Genomic DNA, 18,663 nt, shown 5'->3' on the forward strand with positions numbered 1-18,663 from the left:
GACATGATATATATTCAATAGTATCAGCTTGTACATTAGTAAAACAAATATCGCACACCTCTAAATCAGAGGTTACCTCATCTCTGCTGCTATTGACACTCAAAAAAAAAAACAGCAACACTAATTTCTGTCAGCAGGAAATGAGACACTGGAATGTGGCAACAACACCATTCAAATCAACAAGTTCAAATGAAACTCTGTAAATCATGTCAAATTGGGTCTTAAATGGAAACCCCGGGTATTAAGACTTGCCCCTTAAATGGATAGTTCACCCAATAAAATGAAAATTTCCAGTTAATCTACAGTACTCACCCACAGGCGAGTAAGATGTTGATTAATTTTATTCTTCAGTAGAGCGTTAAAGAAGATTTAGAGCTGAATCTGTTTGGTGATTCACATAATAGTGAATGGTGATGTTTTTTAAGATTACAAATAAACACATAGAAATAAGCCTAAATCAATAACAGTTGCTCCTGATGATACACTGAAGTCTTGTGAAGCAAAAGGATCGCTCTGTGTAAGAAATTAAACATTATTTACAATATTACTAGCTTTAATACACAGCCTGGACAAACAGTTCTCGGGAAATGTACAAATGTAGACTGAGTGTAGTTCATTCCCTTTTCATGATGAAATCAACAAAACAAAAATTTGACTTGTTTGTGTGTGTTTATTTGTAGTCTAAACAGCCCAATTCCATTTACTGCCATTATATGAATCACCAACAACCCCGGATTCAGCTAAAAATATTCTTTAATGCTCTTCTGAAAAAATATATAATAACTTGGATGATCTGTGATCTAATTTTTAGGTGAACTATCGCTTTAATATAATACAAACGATGTCTCTTAATAAAATATGTAAGGAAAAAAACATAAAAGCTTTATATTATCAAAAAAACATGGCTTTATGCATATTTTAGACTATGAAAGTGCTATTATTTTAAATGACAGCACACTAGGACTGCACGATATTATTGTTTCAGCATTGACATTACAATGTGCGCAATAATCCCATCGCAGAATCAGAATTATACTTAACCAGACACCACAGTAATTTGTGAAGTCAATGACTACAGTATGTTTACATGGACATTAGTAAATAATCGAATCATTTGCCTTAATCTGAATAAGACAATAATATGATGAAAGGTGTTTACATGAGTTGCTTAATGTTTCTTTCATGATCCCGTACATGTTATAGCACATAGATCCATTAACGTCATTGTGTCACTACGCTATCCACGTTTCCTCCGGGTTTCATGTAATTTCAAGTGTTTCATATTTAATTTTAGGACTTTATCTGCACTTCCACTTTCATTCTGAAACATTTTATTCATGCCGCCGTGACAAACTGAGGTATTGGATGCGAGTATAAGGTAAGGGCTGCTGGAAGAGTGTTGTTTTTAATGGAATTTGATACCGCACACCGAATGGAAAGAAAAAAATAGGTCTGCATTTTGTGATGTGAGGGGTTGTGGCCCTTTAAAGAGTCCGTAGGTGCAGAGAATAGTGTCAAATAGCTGTGTGTGTGGATGGAATTTCCTGTAGCAAAAAAAATCCTACACCATGATAATAGTTTGATTGCGGTGTTTACATGTCTGTACTGCACTTTAATAATGCCACTAAAGTAGGCATACTCCACATCTTATTATTTCTATTTAGTTTGATTTTGACTTTAATCAGATTAGGGTCATTACAAATTGCTGTTTACATGGTAGACTCTTAATCAGAGTATTGTCTTAATCGTATTAAAATCTGAGTATAAGTGTCCATGTAAACATACTTACTGCAAAGTTCAACCATAATTTAGTGAAAGTGTATCATCTGCATGCTTGTTGTCACTTCAGATAATTTAAAGCATTCAGGCAAGAAATTATAACATTCGTAGCTTTAACGAAGATGAATTGTTTTTAATTATATATTTGATGAAAACTAGTGTTATTTTACATTTGATTATTTAATTTCTGTACCTGATTACACCCCCCAAAAAATAAAAAGCACTGTTTATTTCATTTGTATCTTTGCTCTATTGTATTTATTTATGCTTGTAATTTGTTAGATTTAATATAGACGCACTATATATTCCGGTCATTAGCTGAAATTGTGTTCACATCCCAATACATGTCACAGAAAAACTAAATACTGCAATATCAGTTTTACTTTTTAACTAAATTAAATCTATAATCTAATATTTGAGACATTATTTACATTATATAAAGGCACACAAGACTTATTACACAGGATTTCCCTTTAAGATTAATAAACTCTTAATATGAAGATGTTTCTTTGTATTTTATGTAATGTATTTTAAAAGAGACCACCAAAAAGGCATTTCCACACTGTCAGCTTCCTCATGCAAGGTTTTCCAATGAGGAATTTAAGGCTTGAGTTCAACAATCATGTTCTGAGCTGAAACATATTGACTTTTAAACACAATGCTTTTTAACCTGTAGACTTAGTTTGGCGTGATGCTTTACATTTCATCCGTCTACATGAGATGCAGTTAAGGCTGTGTTTAATTCATCATTTAGGCTCTTCTAGGAAACTAAAGAGTGCAAATATATCAACTTATGATGGTGTATTATTTAGCTTAGTCCAGTGATGTCCCGAAAAGAGATCATTCTGTGTATATTGAAGGCAGAAAGACATTCGGACTGACCCCAGAACAGTTTCTAGTGCAGTAAACAAGCACATGCATGTGCTCATAATGACTTTCAGGCATTTGTGAATGAACGAACATGATCAGCTCTGAGGTTTGTCCTGTACTGTAATGCCAATGAGTGATGACATCATCTAATAATTCATGTTCAATAATAAAATAAAGAGGGATGGGTATTATTATCACTGTGATGCCTTGCTTTTCATTTAGCGTCGTTCAATATTAATGAGCCTCTCTACACAAATGGCATCTTCAATGTTCAAATAAAGAGAAAAATGAAGCCCCTGTCAACACATGCACATAATATTTTAGTAAATAAACATGGGTAAATCTCAGTAATGTCCATGGCTATTAAAGCTGGAATCAGTGTGTTGTTGTGGAAGAGTGTGTGTGTGTGTGTGTGTTTAGCTCAGCAGCTCTAGATATGTAACAGGCACCTTCCCCTTCTGATTTCCTCTCTCGCCAATCAGCCAATCAGAGTCCATTCCAGGCATTGTGTACACGGTGATGAGCTGAGCGTCCAATCAGAACACAGAGAAAAACATTCCATCAGTTCAGAGTCTTATTCGTCTTTCTATCTTTTTTTAATCTTATTAAAACGAGTTTGACACATTTTTAAGTTAGTTTTTAATCATTTTAATTCTTTGTTGTTTTTATTTCTTATACTTTACTCCTTTTAAACCCGTTTTAACACATTTTTACATTTGTTTTTAATCATTTTAATACTTTGTTGTTCTTATTTCTTATACTTTATTTCTATTAAACTTAACGCATTTTAAAAATTGTTTAATTATTTTAATATTTTTTTCTTGTACTTCATTCTTTTTTCACCTGTATTAACACATTTAATTTGTTTTTAATCATTTTAATTGTTTGTTGTTTTTATTTCTCATACTTTATTTCTGTTAAACCTGCTTAACACATTTATAGTTGAAGTCAGAATTATTAGCTCCCCTTTGATTTTTTTTTTTCTTTTTTTTTTTATATTTCTCAAATGAGCAAGGAGATTTTCACAGTATGTCTGATAATATTTTTTCTTCTGCGGAAAGTCTTATTTGTTTTATTTTGGCTGGAATTAAAGCATTTTTTATTTTTTATGAACCATTTTAGGGACAATATCATTAGCCTCTTTAAGCTATATATTTTTTCGATAGTCTACAGCAGTGGTTCTCAAACTGGGGGTCGCGACCCCTGCGGGGGTCGTAGAATAATTTCAAGGGGTCGCGAGAGTGATTTAAAAATTGTGTAATTTTCAGTGATTATAATAAATATTTTTCAGTATTACAAGTGAAAGCTAATATTTTCAGATTTTTTTAAGATATCACTGATGAATTCATAAAGTATTTAGGACACATTCAGGCAGAATGCATCTTTGTACTTGAAACGCAGAGCTCAGGAACAGTTTAAAACTGCCGTCAAGTCAACTTGCTGCAGTAAACAAAGCCGGCAACGCTTGTCCCGCCTTCGCTCTCTTCTCTCTTTACTGCGCTAGACTGAATCATTCAGTCAACGCCTTCTGCCTTCAAATGACAGGAGCTACAACCGCGAAAATGTAAAGCGCTGAAGATGAGAGAATGAAAACAACACTGACAGATTTAGTTTTAGAAACCACCTAAAGCTACAAATAATGGCACATCTGATTACTGATCATGTGGTGAATGTTAATCCACCATCTACACTTTTTCAAGAGTGGATAAAAGACTTCCATTGGCTTCAAGTCCGCTATGAAAATAACTAGCATTCACTGTAAAGTCTGTGGGACGGAATTTTCAAGTAAGGTAACTGCCACATCTACAAAGTTTAAGCACGAGAGTTTCTGTTTAATCCTTTAATTAATGGCCAGACGCTGTGAGCCGTGCAAGTGGCAGCTATATGTAAAATGTAACACCACGTACACCATCGCAAAAGCGCTTGCATTGACTAAGATTAAACTAATATTGCAGCTCATGAAAAGACTGGTATTGCTATTAAAATGACGTATGCAAATAATAAGGTATATGTCAAAAGCATCTGAGCAATATCAGACACCAGGTGTGAGAACACAGCACAGTTAACGTATTGTTAACTAATTGATTAATGAATTCATGTCAAGCAGTGTGTGCAGGGCCGGTGAGCGGTCCATGTATCTTTTGGTCACTCAATTATGTTATAAAAATGTATTTTCTTGTGATAACGGGATTTCATTGAGACATATTTTCCTATATTTTGAGACATATTAAATATAGTTAAAATATTGTGAACAGCTTAAAAAAAAAAAAAGTTTTTTTTTGATTGGATATGCTTTGGTAATGGGGGGGTCGCGAATTCTTGACGATAGTACAATGGGGGTCGCTGGCTTAAAAGTTTAAGAACCACTGGTCTACAGAACAAACCATCCTTATACAATAACTTGCCTAATTACTCTAACCTGCCTAGTTAACCTAATTAACCTAGTTAAGCCTTTAAATGTCACTTTAAGCTGTATAGAAGTGTCTTGAAGAATATCTAGTCAAATATTATTTACTGTCATCATGACAAAGAGAAAATAAATCAGTTATTAGAGATGAGTTATTAAAACGATTATTTTTAGAAATGTGTTGGAAAAATCTGCTCGCCGTAAACAGAAATTGAGGAAAAACATAAACGGGGGGGCTAATAATTCTGACTTCAACTGTCTAATCAGTTTTTAATCATTTTAAATGATATTTTCATATTTTTATTTCTTATACTTTTGTGATTATTTTGATTCTGTTTATCTTTTTTAATGTAAAGCTATTTGAATTAGCCTGAAGCTACTTGCCTAGCCTCAATCTCTAAGTAAATAAAACAAATGATAGAAAAAAATATATTCACCATTAAACAAAAAAAATGCATATTAAAAATTCATTCATTCATTTTCTTTTCGGCTTAGTCTCTTAATAATCTGGGGTCACCACAGCGGAATGAACCGCCAATTTATCCAGCATGTTTTATGCAGCGGATGCCTTTCCAGCTGCAACCCATCACTGGAAAACATTCATACACACTCATTCACACACATACACTACGGACGATTTAGCCTACCCAATTTACCTATATACCTATACCACGTTTTTGGATTTTGTGGGGAAACTGGAGCACCCGGAGGAAACCCACGCAAACACGGGGAGAACATGTAAACTCCACACAGAAACGCCAACTGACCCAGCCGAGGCTCGAACCAGTGACCTTCTTGATGTGAGGCAAATGTGCTACCCACTGCGCCACCATGTAGCCACAAATAAAAAATGTTTAATTTAAATAATTAAGGTATGTTGTCTTTATAGTTGAAATATTACAAGAATAAATTCAAAGTAATACAAGATTAAAGATAGTAAATATTACAAGAATATTCGTTTTACAAATTTACGTTTGCTAAAATTACTAAATGAATCTTGTATCTAATACTTTGATTTTACTCTCATAAAACGTCAAATTTATTCTCAAATAGTAAAATTATAAGTCCAAGGCACACAAAAGTTAAGTGAAAAAAAATGTAAAAGCCTTTATTATTTGTTTATTAATTATTTTAAAGAGCAGCACTATTGTGCACCGCACCACATCCAAGCATACTCTAGAGCTGAACAGTGCAGTGGCTTTATTTCATATCCAAAGAAAAGAAAGATCTCCAAAGACGCCTTTTCAAGCTGCAGTGTTTTGGAAACTAATGAAGACAGCAGAAGTCAATGGTTTATCTGATCTATTTAGCCTGACATGTTTACTGTGCCAAATTATTTTTTATGTTTCATAAATCAAATATATTGTGTTCAATGGGGGGAAATGTTGTTGTTATTTACCCAGACGTCACAATACTATGATACGGTGAGATTGTTTTGTCCAAAAGTTATCATACCATCAGAATCTTAATGCCTAACCATGAGAAAAGTGAAGACTCACACTCCTAGTGAAGTGTTCAAATAATGAAAGTTTTGATTTTAGATTAGCTGTTAATCTCACCTCATCAGCGTGCAGCGAGAGCTCACTGGAGTCTGCGGCGCTGTAGTCGTACAGGACTCTGGCTTTGCGTGTGCCGCTGGCAGGAGGCTGAACTTCCTCAATCTGAAGAGTGTCTGAGTCCAGCGGAGACGGAGAGTTCAGCGGGTCTGACGGCCTCTCGGACGGCTCACAGTTCACCTCCAGAGAGTCAGGACACCTGAGAGACAACAGACATCATCAAGGACATGCTGACTACTGAGTAAAGGTTGCACAGACTAGTCGACTGGTAGACTTTAATGCTCTGCCTTGACTATGACGTGATTTTTGGCAGCCTTACACATGAATAAGGGTTCAATGAATGAAACTGTCCTCGGATTACTGAAATTAATTTAGATGTCATTTTTCTTATGTCAGTGTGAATGGTCACGTGTACTTTAAATTGCCAAACAGGTGTCAGCCAGTTAGATTGCTCCATGCAAATACCCTCGAGCAGATGCTGGCCAATGGCGTTTATACAACACTGAAATAGTAATGTGATTGGCTGTTGTCCTCTGCGATGCGTAGTTGCTGACATATTTCGTGAATGAACCGTGAAGTTGTGGCAAACTTTATGTGTAAATATCATCCCAGGTGAACGCGGTGAAGATCCACGCAGCGTTACTGCTCATCTCATAACTAAGATGAGCAGTAACTGTGAAAAGGCCCGAATTGAGCAAGATTTTGAGCAGCCTATTGACACGCACTATCATAACGGTAAAATCTGTGTCTGAGCAGGACTCTTAAGAGAGTCGGCTTATAGACTTTGGGCCCTATCATACACCCGGCGCAATGCAGCGCAAGGCGTGACGCCATAGTTGTTTGCTAGTTTCAGCTTAGCGCAAGAGTCGTTTTGACATTTTGCACCACGCTGTTTAAATAGCAAATGCATTTGCGCTCATATGTGTGCCCATAGGCATTCTGGTCTAAAAAAGGGCGTGTGTGGCGCATTGCTATTTTGAGGAACTTAAATAGACTGTTCAATAGATCAGATCAAAGCTGGTCTATTGTCCAGTGGAGAGCGCGTTAGTTGTGCGCCTCGCTTACACATTGCTTAATACAGACAGGGTGTAGAGCAATACTCTTAACAAATGAAAAAGAATTAAAATATTAAGGATATATATATATATATATATATATATATATATAGGATATAATAAGGATATATATAGGATATAATAAGGATATATATAGGATATAATAAGGATATATATAGGATATAAATATAAAGGCTTAAAATATTACAAAACATTATTTTCTAGCCTACATAAATATAAAAACCATACTTTCATGCCTTCATCATCTCGGGGGGCTTTTTCAGTTTATTCATAACAATTTGCTTTTGTATAATGTCATTATTATTAGCAGTATTATTTATTATATCCATATGTATATTTTTTTTTTATTAAAAACAAGCCTAGATTTGCCCACCTGTCAGATTTTAGACCATATGGGGCACAGCATGTGTATTAGGATATAACTCAATTGTTTGAACACACTTCATTATTATTGTTCATTTATTCGTTTGCAGGAAATTAGAACTGAATTTAGAAATAGTTTTGAAACAAATCTTTGCGCTTTACAAATGAAATTAATTATTTATAGGCTAATTGATGTCTGTGCATACAAGGTTTCCCCATCCACGAGAGCGAAGGTTAACAATGAGGAGGCTCATCTCTTATTCTCACGCTGTAATGTAAATAATAAATCCGTCATGTAAATAGCAAATGCGCTATGGCGCGACACAACTGACTCTTAAAGGGAATGGGAAATGAGACTCTGATTAGCAAAAGTGGATTCCGACACGCCCTAATTGCTTTTGCGCCCTGCGCAAGGATCGTCAAAATAGAGCCCTTTGTCTTTCGCGCGTTATGTTTTTATGAAACAAATTGTCATAAATTCAGAATCAGAAAGAGCTTTATTGCCAGGTATGTTCACACATATGAGGAATTTGTTTTGGTGACAGAGCTTCTACAGTGCAACAGGATAACAGAGACAGGACAAAAAACAGATAATAAATCTATTTTAAAAATAGAAGTAAGTAGTGAGTGCAAATATACAAATTGACAAGTGTATGTACAGGTATATTACTATATACAACGTTATATGTGCAGCTGTTATGTGCAAACTGGCATGTAAAGTGTGTTGTTAAAAAAAGTGTATAAAAGTGTATAGCAAGTAGTGCTGTTGGTTCCACAATTATTATCATCAAGTTTTCATGAGATGGATTGCCTGAGGGAAGAAACTGTTTCTGTGTCGGGCTGTTCTGGTGCGCAGTGCTTTGTAGCGTCCACCAGAAGGTAAAAGTTCAGAAGCAGTGTGCTGGGTGTGAGGGGTCCAGAGTGATTTTGGCAGCCCTTCTGCTCTCCAGATAAGTACAGTTCTTGAAGAGTAGGGAGGATTGTACCAATGATTCACTCAGTAGTCCGAATTATTCGACCTAGTCTTCGGAGGTCGGATTTGGTAGCTGAGCTAAACCAGAGAGTTATTGATGTGCAGATGACTGATTCGGTGAACCTGAATGACTCCACTGCTGCCACAATGCGGTCGATGATGTTTAGTGGGGGGAGAGCAGGAGGGTTTCTCCTGAAGTCTACAATCATCTCCACTGTTTTGAGTGTGTTGAGCTCCAGGTTGTTGTGACTGCACCAGACAGCCAACTCCTTAACCTCCTGTCTGTACGCAGACTCATCATAGTCCTGAATGAGGCCGATAAGTGTTCGCAAACTTCAAGAGATTGACTGAGGAGTCCTTTGAAGTGCAGTCATTCATCCAATTCAGTCATTCAAATTGGTGTTATGTGCTGATGATGTAAGCATTACTTTTGCACTAAATATATTTGTTATTGTTACATTCTTAGTAGCACAAGCCAAGATCAATGTGTTGACTGCATTTATGTTGCACTAAAATTAGCCTGTGCTAATGTTGCGTTATTAATGATATGAAGTGTTGACTATGCATTTGTTTTCCACTAAAATTAGTCATTGGTAATGTTGCATTGTTTTTGCAATGAGTTATGAGCTGTCAAACAGCGTGTATATTTTTCCTGCTAATAAATAGCAAATTGTGGCGTGTTGTATCTTATGTTTTACTGACGACGTCATCATTAACTAGTCAACGTCGACTCGACTTTAATAACATAAATGTCGGCTTCAACCCTTACTACTGAGTGCACACTAACTAGACAACAGACAACATCAGTGGGACATGCTGACTAACAAGAAAACAGACTCAGAACTCACATGTCTCCACTGGAAATGAGTGCAGACGAGTGGGAGAAGAAAAACAGGTGATTATAATAATGATTATAATATTAGGAATATATAAGAACATTTAAAAGCATACGTTTAACACTTTCCTAGTTCAATACATTAGTTAGTAAATGCTAAAAATAAGTCTAAGGCTTATTTTATTCATTAGTTAATGTTGGTTTTGATTAGTAAAATAAAACAAGATGATTAGATATTTAAAAAACAAAGCAATTGGTCCATATTTTAAATTTCTGTCCAGAGAGGTCATGTTTTGATCCTCGATTGGTCTCACGCAGTCACGTGATGCGATTTCACAGGTCAGAGTTCACCAAGCGAACAGCGAAACTTGACGCATGAACTTGGGTTTCCGGTCTGACACATTGGCGTGCATATGAATACAAGTCTATGGGGAGAAAAGTCCAGCTTCAGCCTTTAGATCAGGGGTTACCAACCCTGTTCCTGGAGAGCTACCTTCCTGCAGAATTCAGTCCCAACAACCCTGATCAAACACACCTGAACAAATTAATAATAATAATAATAATAATAAATTGTATTTGTAATGCGCTTTTCTTAAACTCAAAGCGTCACAAGGCAAAATACTAGCAATACAAGGCAAGCAAAACAGCACAACAGTAAAAGATGCAATAAAACAATAAAAATATGAACCATAAGACAGAATAAAAAGTTAACAAATTGATCATCCTAAGTTAAAAGCAATGCTAAAAAGGTGAGTCTTAAGAAGTTTCTTAAAACAGTCCAGAGAGGCAGCATTCCTAATGCTGATGGGTAGTGCATTCCACAGCTTAGGCGCACTGTATGAGAAAGCCCTCTCACCCATGGTCTTGAGTTTACAGAGTGGTAGATATCGGGTAAGTCCCGATGTAGAACGAAGACTGCAGGCTGGGGTGATGAGTGTCACATATGTAACCGGGTGCTAGCCCATGCACTGCTTTGACAGTTAAAATCAAGGTCCTAACATCAATCTGTAATTTAATAATAAGCCAGTGTATACTTGAAGCCAGTGTGCACTTGATAATTACAAACAGGTGTGTTTGGTCAGAGTTGCAACTGAAATATGCAGGAAGGTAGCTCTCCAGGAACAGGGTTGGTGACCCTCGCTGTAGATGAACATAAACTAACAATAACGACTGAGCAGTAGTTTTAGCAAACATATGTATGTATTCTGATAGCTAGCAAAATTTAGACTGTAGTAACGAACAGTGACAGTCACTCTAGATTGAGTGGAAGAAGCACTGACAAGAATACGCAGTATTTATTATGGTGTTAGAGGTGAGGCCATGCTAGCACACTATTGATCCATCATTTTAACCCCGCCCAAAAAACATCCTTAACACAGAATTAATGAAAAACTGTTTTAACTCTACAATTAATTGATTCATTTTCCTTGGGCTTAGTCCCTTATTTATCAGGGGTCGCCACAGTGGAATGAACCGCCAACTATTCCAGCATATGTTTTACATAGGGATACCTTTCCAGCTGCAACGCAGTACAGGAAACAGCTCTGACTATGCCATCTGCTCACCTGCCCAGCTCTCTTTGCAGCTCCTGCATGTATTTGTGACACTGGTTGTAATACATGGCCTGCGCCTCCGCAAACTCACGCAGACAGCGCAGATGATTCACCTGCACACACACAGAGACATGCACACACATTCGGTTATTTCATTTAAAATGACTAATACTGATTAAAACAACACACACAGACACATAGGTCTCTTTCAGCACATGATGTGTTTGATGTGTTTTCATTAGGATGACAGATACTTTATCGTCTGTTGCAGTATGACTGAGTGATGTTTTAAAATTATATTCTCAGACAAAAGCCTTTAAGCCGATCCTTTGAGTTATCTGAATGAAGCGGCCTGTTTAGTTAGCATTAACCTGTTCAAACATTGTGTGCGTGTGTGTGTGTGTCTAAACAGGACTCACGTGTGTGCTGCTGATGCCCTCCAGCAGGAGTCTGGTGACTTCAGCCTGTCTGTCAAACTCTGCCTGAGCGACGCGCAACTCCTGCTCCGACTGCAGGACACACAGAGACAGAGCAAATCAAACACATTAGGTACATTCACATTAAAACCATGCATTAATTATTAGATCAGAATCTTCTAAAGTCGAAATTCTGAGTTATTAAGTAAGAATTGTGAGTTATTAAGTCAGAATTCTGAATTATACAGTCAGAATTGCGAGTTATTAAGTCAGAATTCTGAATTATACAGTCAGAATTGCGAGTTATTAAGTCAGAATTCTGAATTATACAGTCAGAATTGCGAGTTAAAGGGCACCTATGGTAAAAAAATCTACTTTTCAAGCTGTTTGGACAGACATATGTGCATGTATAGTGTATAGACCGTCATATTGGGCTGATATAAACACACCCAGTGCTTTTTTTTCAATTTAACAACATAAAAACGGTGGACCAATTGGAGCGGTTTTCAAATCAACCGCTACCTGACATAGAAGAGCGGTCCCCCCACCCACCAATATTGATTGACAGGCGCGTCATCATATCCTCAGTTTGTTGATTCACGTCCGCCATTTTCAGCGTGAGTCGAAGCGATATCACTAAAGGAACACGCTAGCTCTATTTTTAGATGCAAGACTCATTGGGCTCAACACAAGATCAATATTCTCCACATTATCGCTCTAATCAGAATTATTGGTTGTATCTTTAGGTAGGTTTGCAAACATGTGTACTTCTCATTGAGTCTACCTTATACTTCAGCCGTTTGCATTTCTCGTGATCCCAGAAGCTCCCTGTGATCTTAACTAGCATGCGTTTTAGAGTTCTAAACATCGGTTTCTATCAGGGTACACTCAAGTCGACGGCTGGGCGCCGCGGACCGCTGCAGAAACCTATGTTTAGAATTCAAAAATGCATGGCGCGACGATTCGGGACACTTCATGTATCTGCCGCGCCACAGAGAGTGTCTGGTGTGCCGTGTCGCGGCTTCGAGCGACGCATCCAGTGCCTCAGTCAAAGTTAATTCAGTGTGCGTGGTTATTAGTTTCTATGTACAAGCTCGGCACTTGAAACTAGCTCACAGTTGGCTGTAAAACTGTACAAAGACACATATGATTTTGTACTCTCTGCTTGGTCTGTGTCCGAGTCATACATGTACGACTGAATGCTGATCCTCTCTTTTCAATCCGCCTGTCTGTGTTGCAAACACAGAGCGGGTCATGGCCCCGCCCCCTTGTCACGTTGGGCGGGAAGCCGAAACTAATTTACATGTGAAGCAACACACCCATAAATCAGCGAGCTGTGGACACGCCCCCAACATGACACTTTTTAACACATTATAATAAAAAATCTGAATTGTGTTTTAAACTGAACCTAAACTGGCACACTCAGAAGAACCATAATATTACTATTAAATCATAAAAAAGAGGTCAACTATGTGCCCTTTAAGTCTGAATTTCCGAATTATATAGTCAGAATTGCGAGTTATAAAGTTGCAATTCTCAGTTATTAGGTCTGAATTACGATATAAAGTTGCAATTCTGAATTCTAAAGTCAGAATTTTGAGATATCAAGTAGAATTTATTAAGTCAGAATTCTGAGTCATAAAGTCGCAATTCTGAGTTAAGTCAGAATTACGAGTTATATAGTCAGAATTCCAAGTTGTAAAGTCAGAATTAATTACTTTTTTTTAATTCGGTGGCAGGAACGGGCTTTCATGAGAAGAATTCATTTTAACACCTCACATATACATATATACATATATATATACATATACATATATATATATATACATATACATATACATATACATATATATATATATATATATATATATATATATATATATATATATATATATATATATATATATATATATATATATATATATATATATACATATACATATATATACATATACATATACATATATATACATATACATATATATACATATATATATATATATATATATATATATATATATATATATATATATATATATATATATATATATATACATACATACAGATCAGCTAAAACAAAAGAAAATAACAAAGCATTATTAAAACACATAAATTAATCTGCAATGATGTCACACTTACTTTATCAAGCTCCTCACTCCAGAGCTGATCAGAGAAGAGACACAAAAACACAAAATTTAAAAACATCAAAAAAGTTGCAATAAAGACAATAAATGAGACCAAAAGGACATAATTTTTTGATAACAGCAGTGAGTATTAAGATGCTCTTCCTCAATGAACAAGAGTGAAACATCTAGAAAGCCTATATAGACAATAAATCAGTAAAATAAAATCACATTTCTGAATGTAGAATACTGATGTGACGCGTGTATACAGTGCATCCAGAAAGTATTCATAGCACTTGATCTTTTCCACATTTTTTGTTACAGCCTTTTTCCAAAATGGATTAAATTAATTTCCTCAAAACTCTACACACAATCCCCCATAATGACAATGTGAAAAGAGCTTTTTGAATGGTTGCAAATTTATTACAAATAAAAAAGCTGAAATAAATAAATAAATAAATAAATAAATAAAATAAAACTCACATGTACATCAGTATTCACAGCCTTTGCTCAATACTTTGTTGATGCACCTTTGGCAGCAAATACAGCCTCAAGCCTTTTTGAATATGATGCCACAAGCTTGGCACACCTGTCTTTGGGAATTTTTTCCCATTCCTCTATGCAGTACCTCTCAAGCTCTATCAGGTTGGACGGGAAGCGACGGTGTACAGCCATTTTCAAATGTCTTCAGAGATAGGATTTAGGTCTGGGCTCTGGCTGGGCCACTCAAGCACATTCACCGAGTTGTTGTGAAGCCACTCCATTGATATTTTGGTGGTGTGCTTTGGGTCATTGTCCTGCTGGAAGATGAACCGTCGCCCCAGTCTGAGGTCAAGAGCACTCTGAAGCAGGTTTTCATTCAGGATGTCTCTGTACATTGCTGCATTCATCTTTCCCTCTATCCTGACCAGTCTTCCAGTTCCTGCTGCTGAAAAACATCCCCACAGCATGATGCTGCCACCACCATGCTTCACTGTAGAGATGCTATTAGCCTGATGATGAGTGCTGCCTGGTTTTCTCCAAACGTAACGCCTGGCATTCACTCAATAGAGTTCAAATTTATACTCATCAGACCAGAGAGTTTAGTTTCTGATGGTCTGAGAGTCCTTCAGATGCCTTTTGGCAAATTCCAGGCGGGGAGCGGCTTCATCTGGCCACTTTACCATACAGGCCTGATTGGTGGACTGCTGCACAGATGGTTGTCCTTCTGTAAGGTTCACAGAAGAACACTGGAGCTCAGACAGAGTGACCATCGGGTTATTGATCACCTCCCTGACTAAGGCGCTTCTCCATCGATCACTCAGTGGAACTTTCAGAGCAGCAGAAATGTTTCTGTAACCTTCCCCAGCCTTGTGCCTCGACACAATCCTGTCTCGGAGGTCTTCTTTTGTCTTCATGCTTGGTTTGTGCCTTGACATGCACTGTAAACCCTGGGACCTTATATAGACAGGTGTATGTCTTTTCAAATCATGTCCAATCAACTGAATTGACCACAGGTGAACTTAAATGAAGCTGCTGAAACATCTCAAGAATGATCTTGAGGATCATGATGGAAAAAGTCAAGCGCTATCAATACTTTCTGGATGCACTGTATGTACATTTTAATGCAAATCACAGCATTTAAATTAAAACATTTAATTTTAGTTTGTTTTTTCAGAGTTTAAAAGAAACAAAATAAAGGTTACATTAAATTAGCTCTCTAACCATTCCCATCATTCTCCCGATCTTCTCAGATAGGATGGCGGGCCAAATCAAAGGTTACCATGGGCCAACTCAGTTTGCTCATCTCTGATATACAAGATTCATTTTACAGTAAATTATATATTTGTTAAATGCTAGAAATGCATGTGTGTGTGTGTGTGTGTGTGTGTGTGTGTGTTCTTACTGCAGATGCGCTGGCAGAAAGCACATAATTACGTGGTCGAGTCTCTTGAAAGTCTGGAACAGCCTGTAAACAGACAGGAGGACATGTTAATACAAACCTGTGCCAAATACACAATCAGCAATCACTTAATGCAGCAGATATTTTTGGTAAGAGACTGACTGGCACCGACGTTATCAGCCTACAGGATGAAAACTAATGGTTAAGAAGCTTCACAATGCCATGCAGAAACACAGCTTAAGCATTGAAATATCAGAAAATTTAAATCAATAAATATGAAAGTCAAAGCATCTGAATTAGGGCTGCACGATACTGGGAAAATATGCAATAACATTGATGAAATATTTCTTGTTATATATCATTGCCCTAGATAAATTTTATTTAGATAATTTATTTATATAATGATCATACTAAAATAAATGACTAATAGATATTTTTCGGATCTCTCATCGCTGCCATTAGTGTTTATTTTCAGCTCTTGGTCCACCTTTGGGCCGCTCCAGCCAATAGCAGAACAGCATCTACTGAGATGGTGTCTAAACACAGCACGATTGGTCAAATTTGAATAAACAACCTATGTAAGAAGAAATTTTATTACCTATTTTTTATTCGATTATTTACATAATAGTGATACTAAAATAAATGACTAATAGATATTTTTCGGATCTCTCATCTCCGCCATTAGTGTTTATTTTCAGCTCTAGGTTCACCTTTGGGCCGCTTCAGCCAATAGCAGAACAGAATCTATTGGGAAGGCGTGTCTAGCACGGCTCCATCTGATTGGTCAAATTTGAGTAAATAACCTATGCATAGAGAAATTTTATTAGCGGTTTATTTAAATCATTTATTTATATAATGGTCATACTAAAATAAATGGCTAATAGATATTTTTTGGCTCTTTCATCGCCGCCATTAGTGTTTATTTTCAGCCAATAGCAGAACAGAATCTAATGGAAAGGCATGTCTAAACAGCACGGCTCCATCTGATTGGTCAAATTTGAATAAACAACCTATGCATGCAATAAAAACTTTGAGGCACATAAAAACTTGGATAAACAACCTATGTTATGAGTGTTTTGAGGGATATTTAGTGTGTTCTGACCTACAGTATTCTCTGATTAGCTATTTCAGATGTTACTGTAGATTAAACTACAAAATTAGCGTCTAATTTGATCCTGTTTTCAGGCTAAAAATAGATACAAACACCTATTTCAAGAGAAAACAAAGCCTTGTGAACACAATGTCTATTGGTTCTCCAGATCTGCTGCTTTCAGACTTCTTTTCTTGAATAGACTTATTGGCGCAATTATGCATTAACAATGGTTTGAACCGTTATAGAGGTGGTCCAATGTATATTTATATTATCTATTATTTTAATTATTATCATTATCATTTAAAATACATATCAGAGTGAAATATTTCTCAGTATTAAACAACTGACCTCTCATACATACATCTTGTTTTGACCTCCTTCAAGGGGGATCAAGCATTAATTAGAGGGGTCAGTACCCCCCCTACATAAATTAAATTAAATGTACTGCACCTCTCTATTGCATGTACTATTATAGCGATCATGCAATTTTTTCAATATATTGTGCAGCCCTAATCTGAATGATGAAAGAAAGTAATACATCGACAGAAATAAAGCATTTTTGTGAGCGCTTTGCATAAGAATGATTGCATAAATGAATCCCAAAGCATTTAAAGTGGGAATATATTATGATATGATGGAACAAAGGGTGTCACGGTGGTGCAGTGGGTAGCACGATCATCTCACAGCCAGACGGTTGCTGGCTCGAGCCCCTGCTGGGTTAGTTGGCATTTCTGTGTATAGCTTGCATGTTCTCCCTGTGTTGGCATGGGTTTTCTCCGGGTGCTCCGGTTTCCCCCACAGTCCAAACACATGTGCTTTAGAGGAATTGAATAAACTAAATTGGCCATAGTGTATGAGTGAGTGTGGATGTTTCCCAGTGTTGGGTTGTGGCTGAAAGGGCATCTGCTGTGTATACATATGCTGGATAAGTTGGTGGTTCATTTCGCTATGGCGACAATCAAGAACAAAGGAGAGATAATCAATGCTGCATTCACATGACCTGTTCTGTTCAATTAATATGGTTTTCTGTTCACATTTCAGCCACTAGAGGACACTGACAGAACAACTACAATGCCTACAAATAAAACTGAAATAAACATTCATTAAAGCTGCATATATAATAATAATAATAAGAATAATAATAATAATAATAATAATAATAATAATAATAATAAAATCTACAAAAACCTAGTAGCAAAATTAAATACTATAAAAACTAATATTTAAATAATATTAACACTATGGTGTGCAATAGGATATAAATGAGGAAATATCTTAGATGATATTCCTAATTAAAATTTGAATATCAGTTTATAAGAATACCATTTATTATTCAGGGGTCGCCACAGTGAAATGAACCAACAACTCATCCAGCATATGTTTTACACACCGGATGCCCTTCCAGCCTCAACCCAGTACTGGGAAACATCCATACACACTCATTAACACACACACACACGCACGCACGCACACACGCACGCACACGCACGCACGCACGCGCACACACGCGCACGCACGCACACGCACACACTACGTCCAATTTAGTTTATTCAATTCCTCTATAGCGCATGTGTTTGGACTGTGGGGGAAACCGGAGCAAACCGGAGGAAGCCCATGCCAACACAGGGAGAACATGCAAACTCTACACAGAAATGCCACCTTACCCAGCCGGGACTCAAACCAGTGATGTTCTTGCTGTGAGGCGACAGTGCTAACCACTGAGCCACGATGTCGCCC

The 18,663-nt window shown here is 36.7% G+C and overlaps 1 protein-coding gene across 1 annotated transcript in view; it reads right to left on the reverse strand.

The window, feature by feature from the left end:
• sh3glb2a (SH3-domain GRB2-like endophilin B2a) overlaps positions 1-18,663 on the reverse strand; it is a 53,859-nt gene that overhangs the window by 2,527 nt on the left and 32,669 nt on the right. The window contains exons 6-11 of the mRNA XM_056464152.1: positions 15,837-15,899; positions 13,968-13,991; positions 11,832-11,921; positions 11,425-11,525; positions 6,616-6,811; positions 1-3,173 (exon numbers count right to left, since the gene is read on the reverse strand). The exon at positions 1-3,173 is cut by the window's left edge and continues 2,527 nt beyond it. Coding sequence (XP_056320127.1) covers positions 3,066-3,173; positions 6,616-6,811; positions 11,425-11,525; positions 11,832-11,921; positions 13,968-13,991; positions 15,837-15,899 — 582 coding nt within the window. The 3' untranslated portion in view covers positions 1-3,065. The remainder of the gene's footprint in view (positions 3,174-6,615; positions 6,812-11,424; positions 11,526-11,831; positions 11,922-13,967; positions 13,992-15,836; positions 15,900-18,663) is intronic.

The sequence above is a fragment of the Danio aesculapii genome, chromosome 8 (genome assembly GCF_903798145.1).
Source record: "Danio aesculapii chromosome 8, fDanAes4.1, whole genome shotgun sequence".
Taxonomy (NCBI): Eukaryota; Metazoa; Chordata; class Actinopteri; order Cypriniformes; family Danionidae; genus Danio; species Danio aesculapii.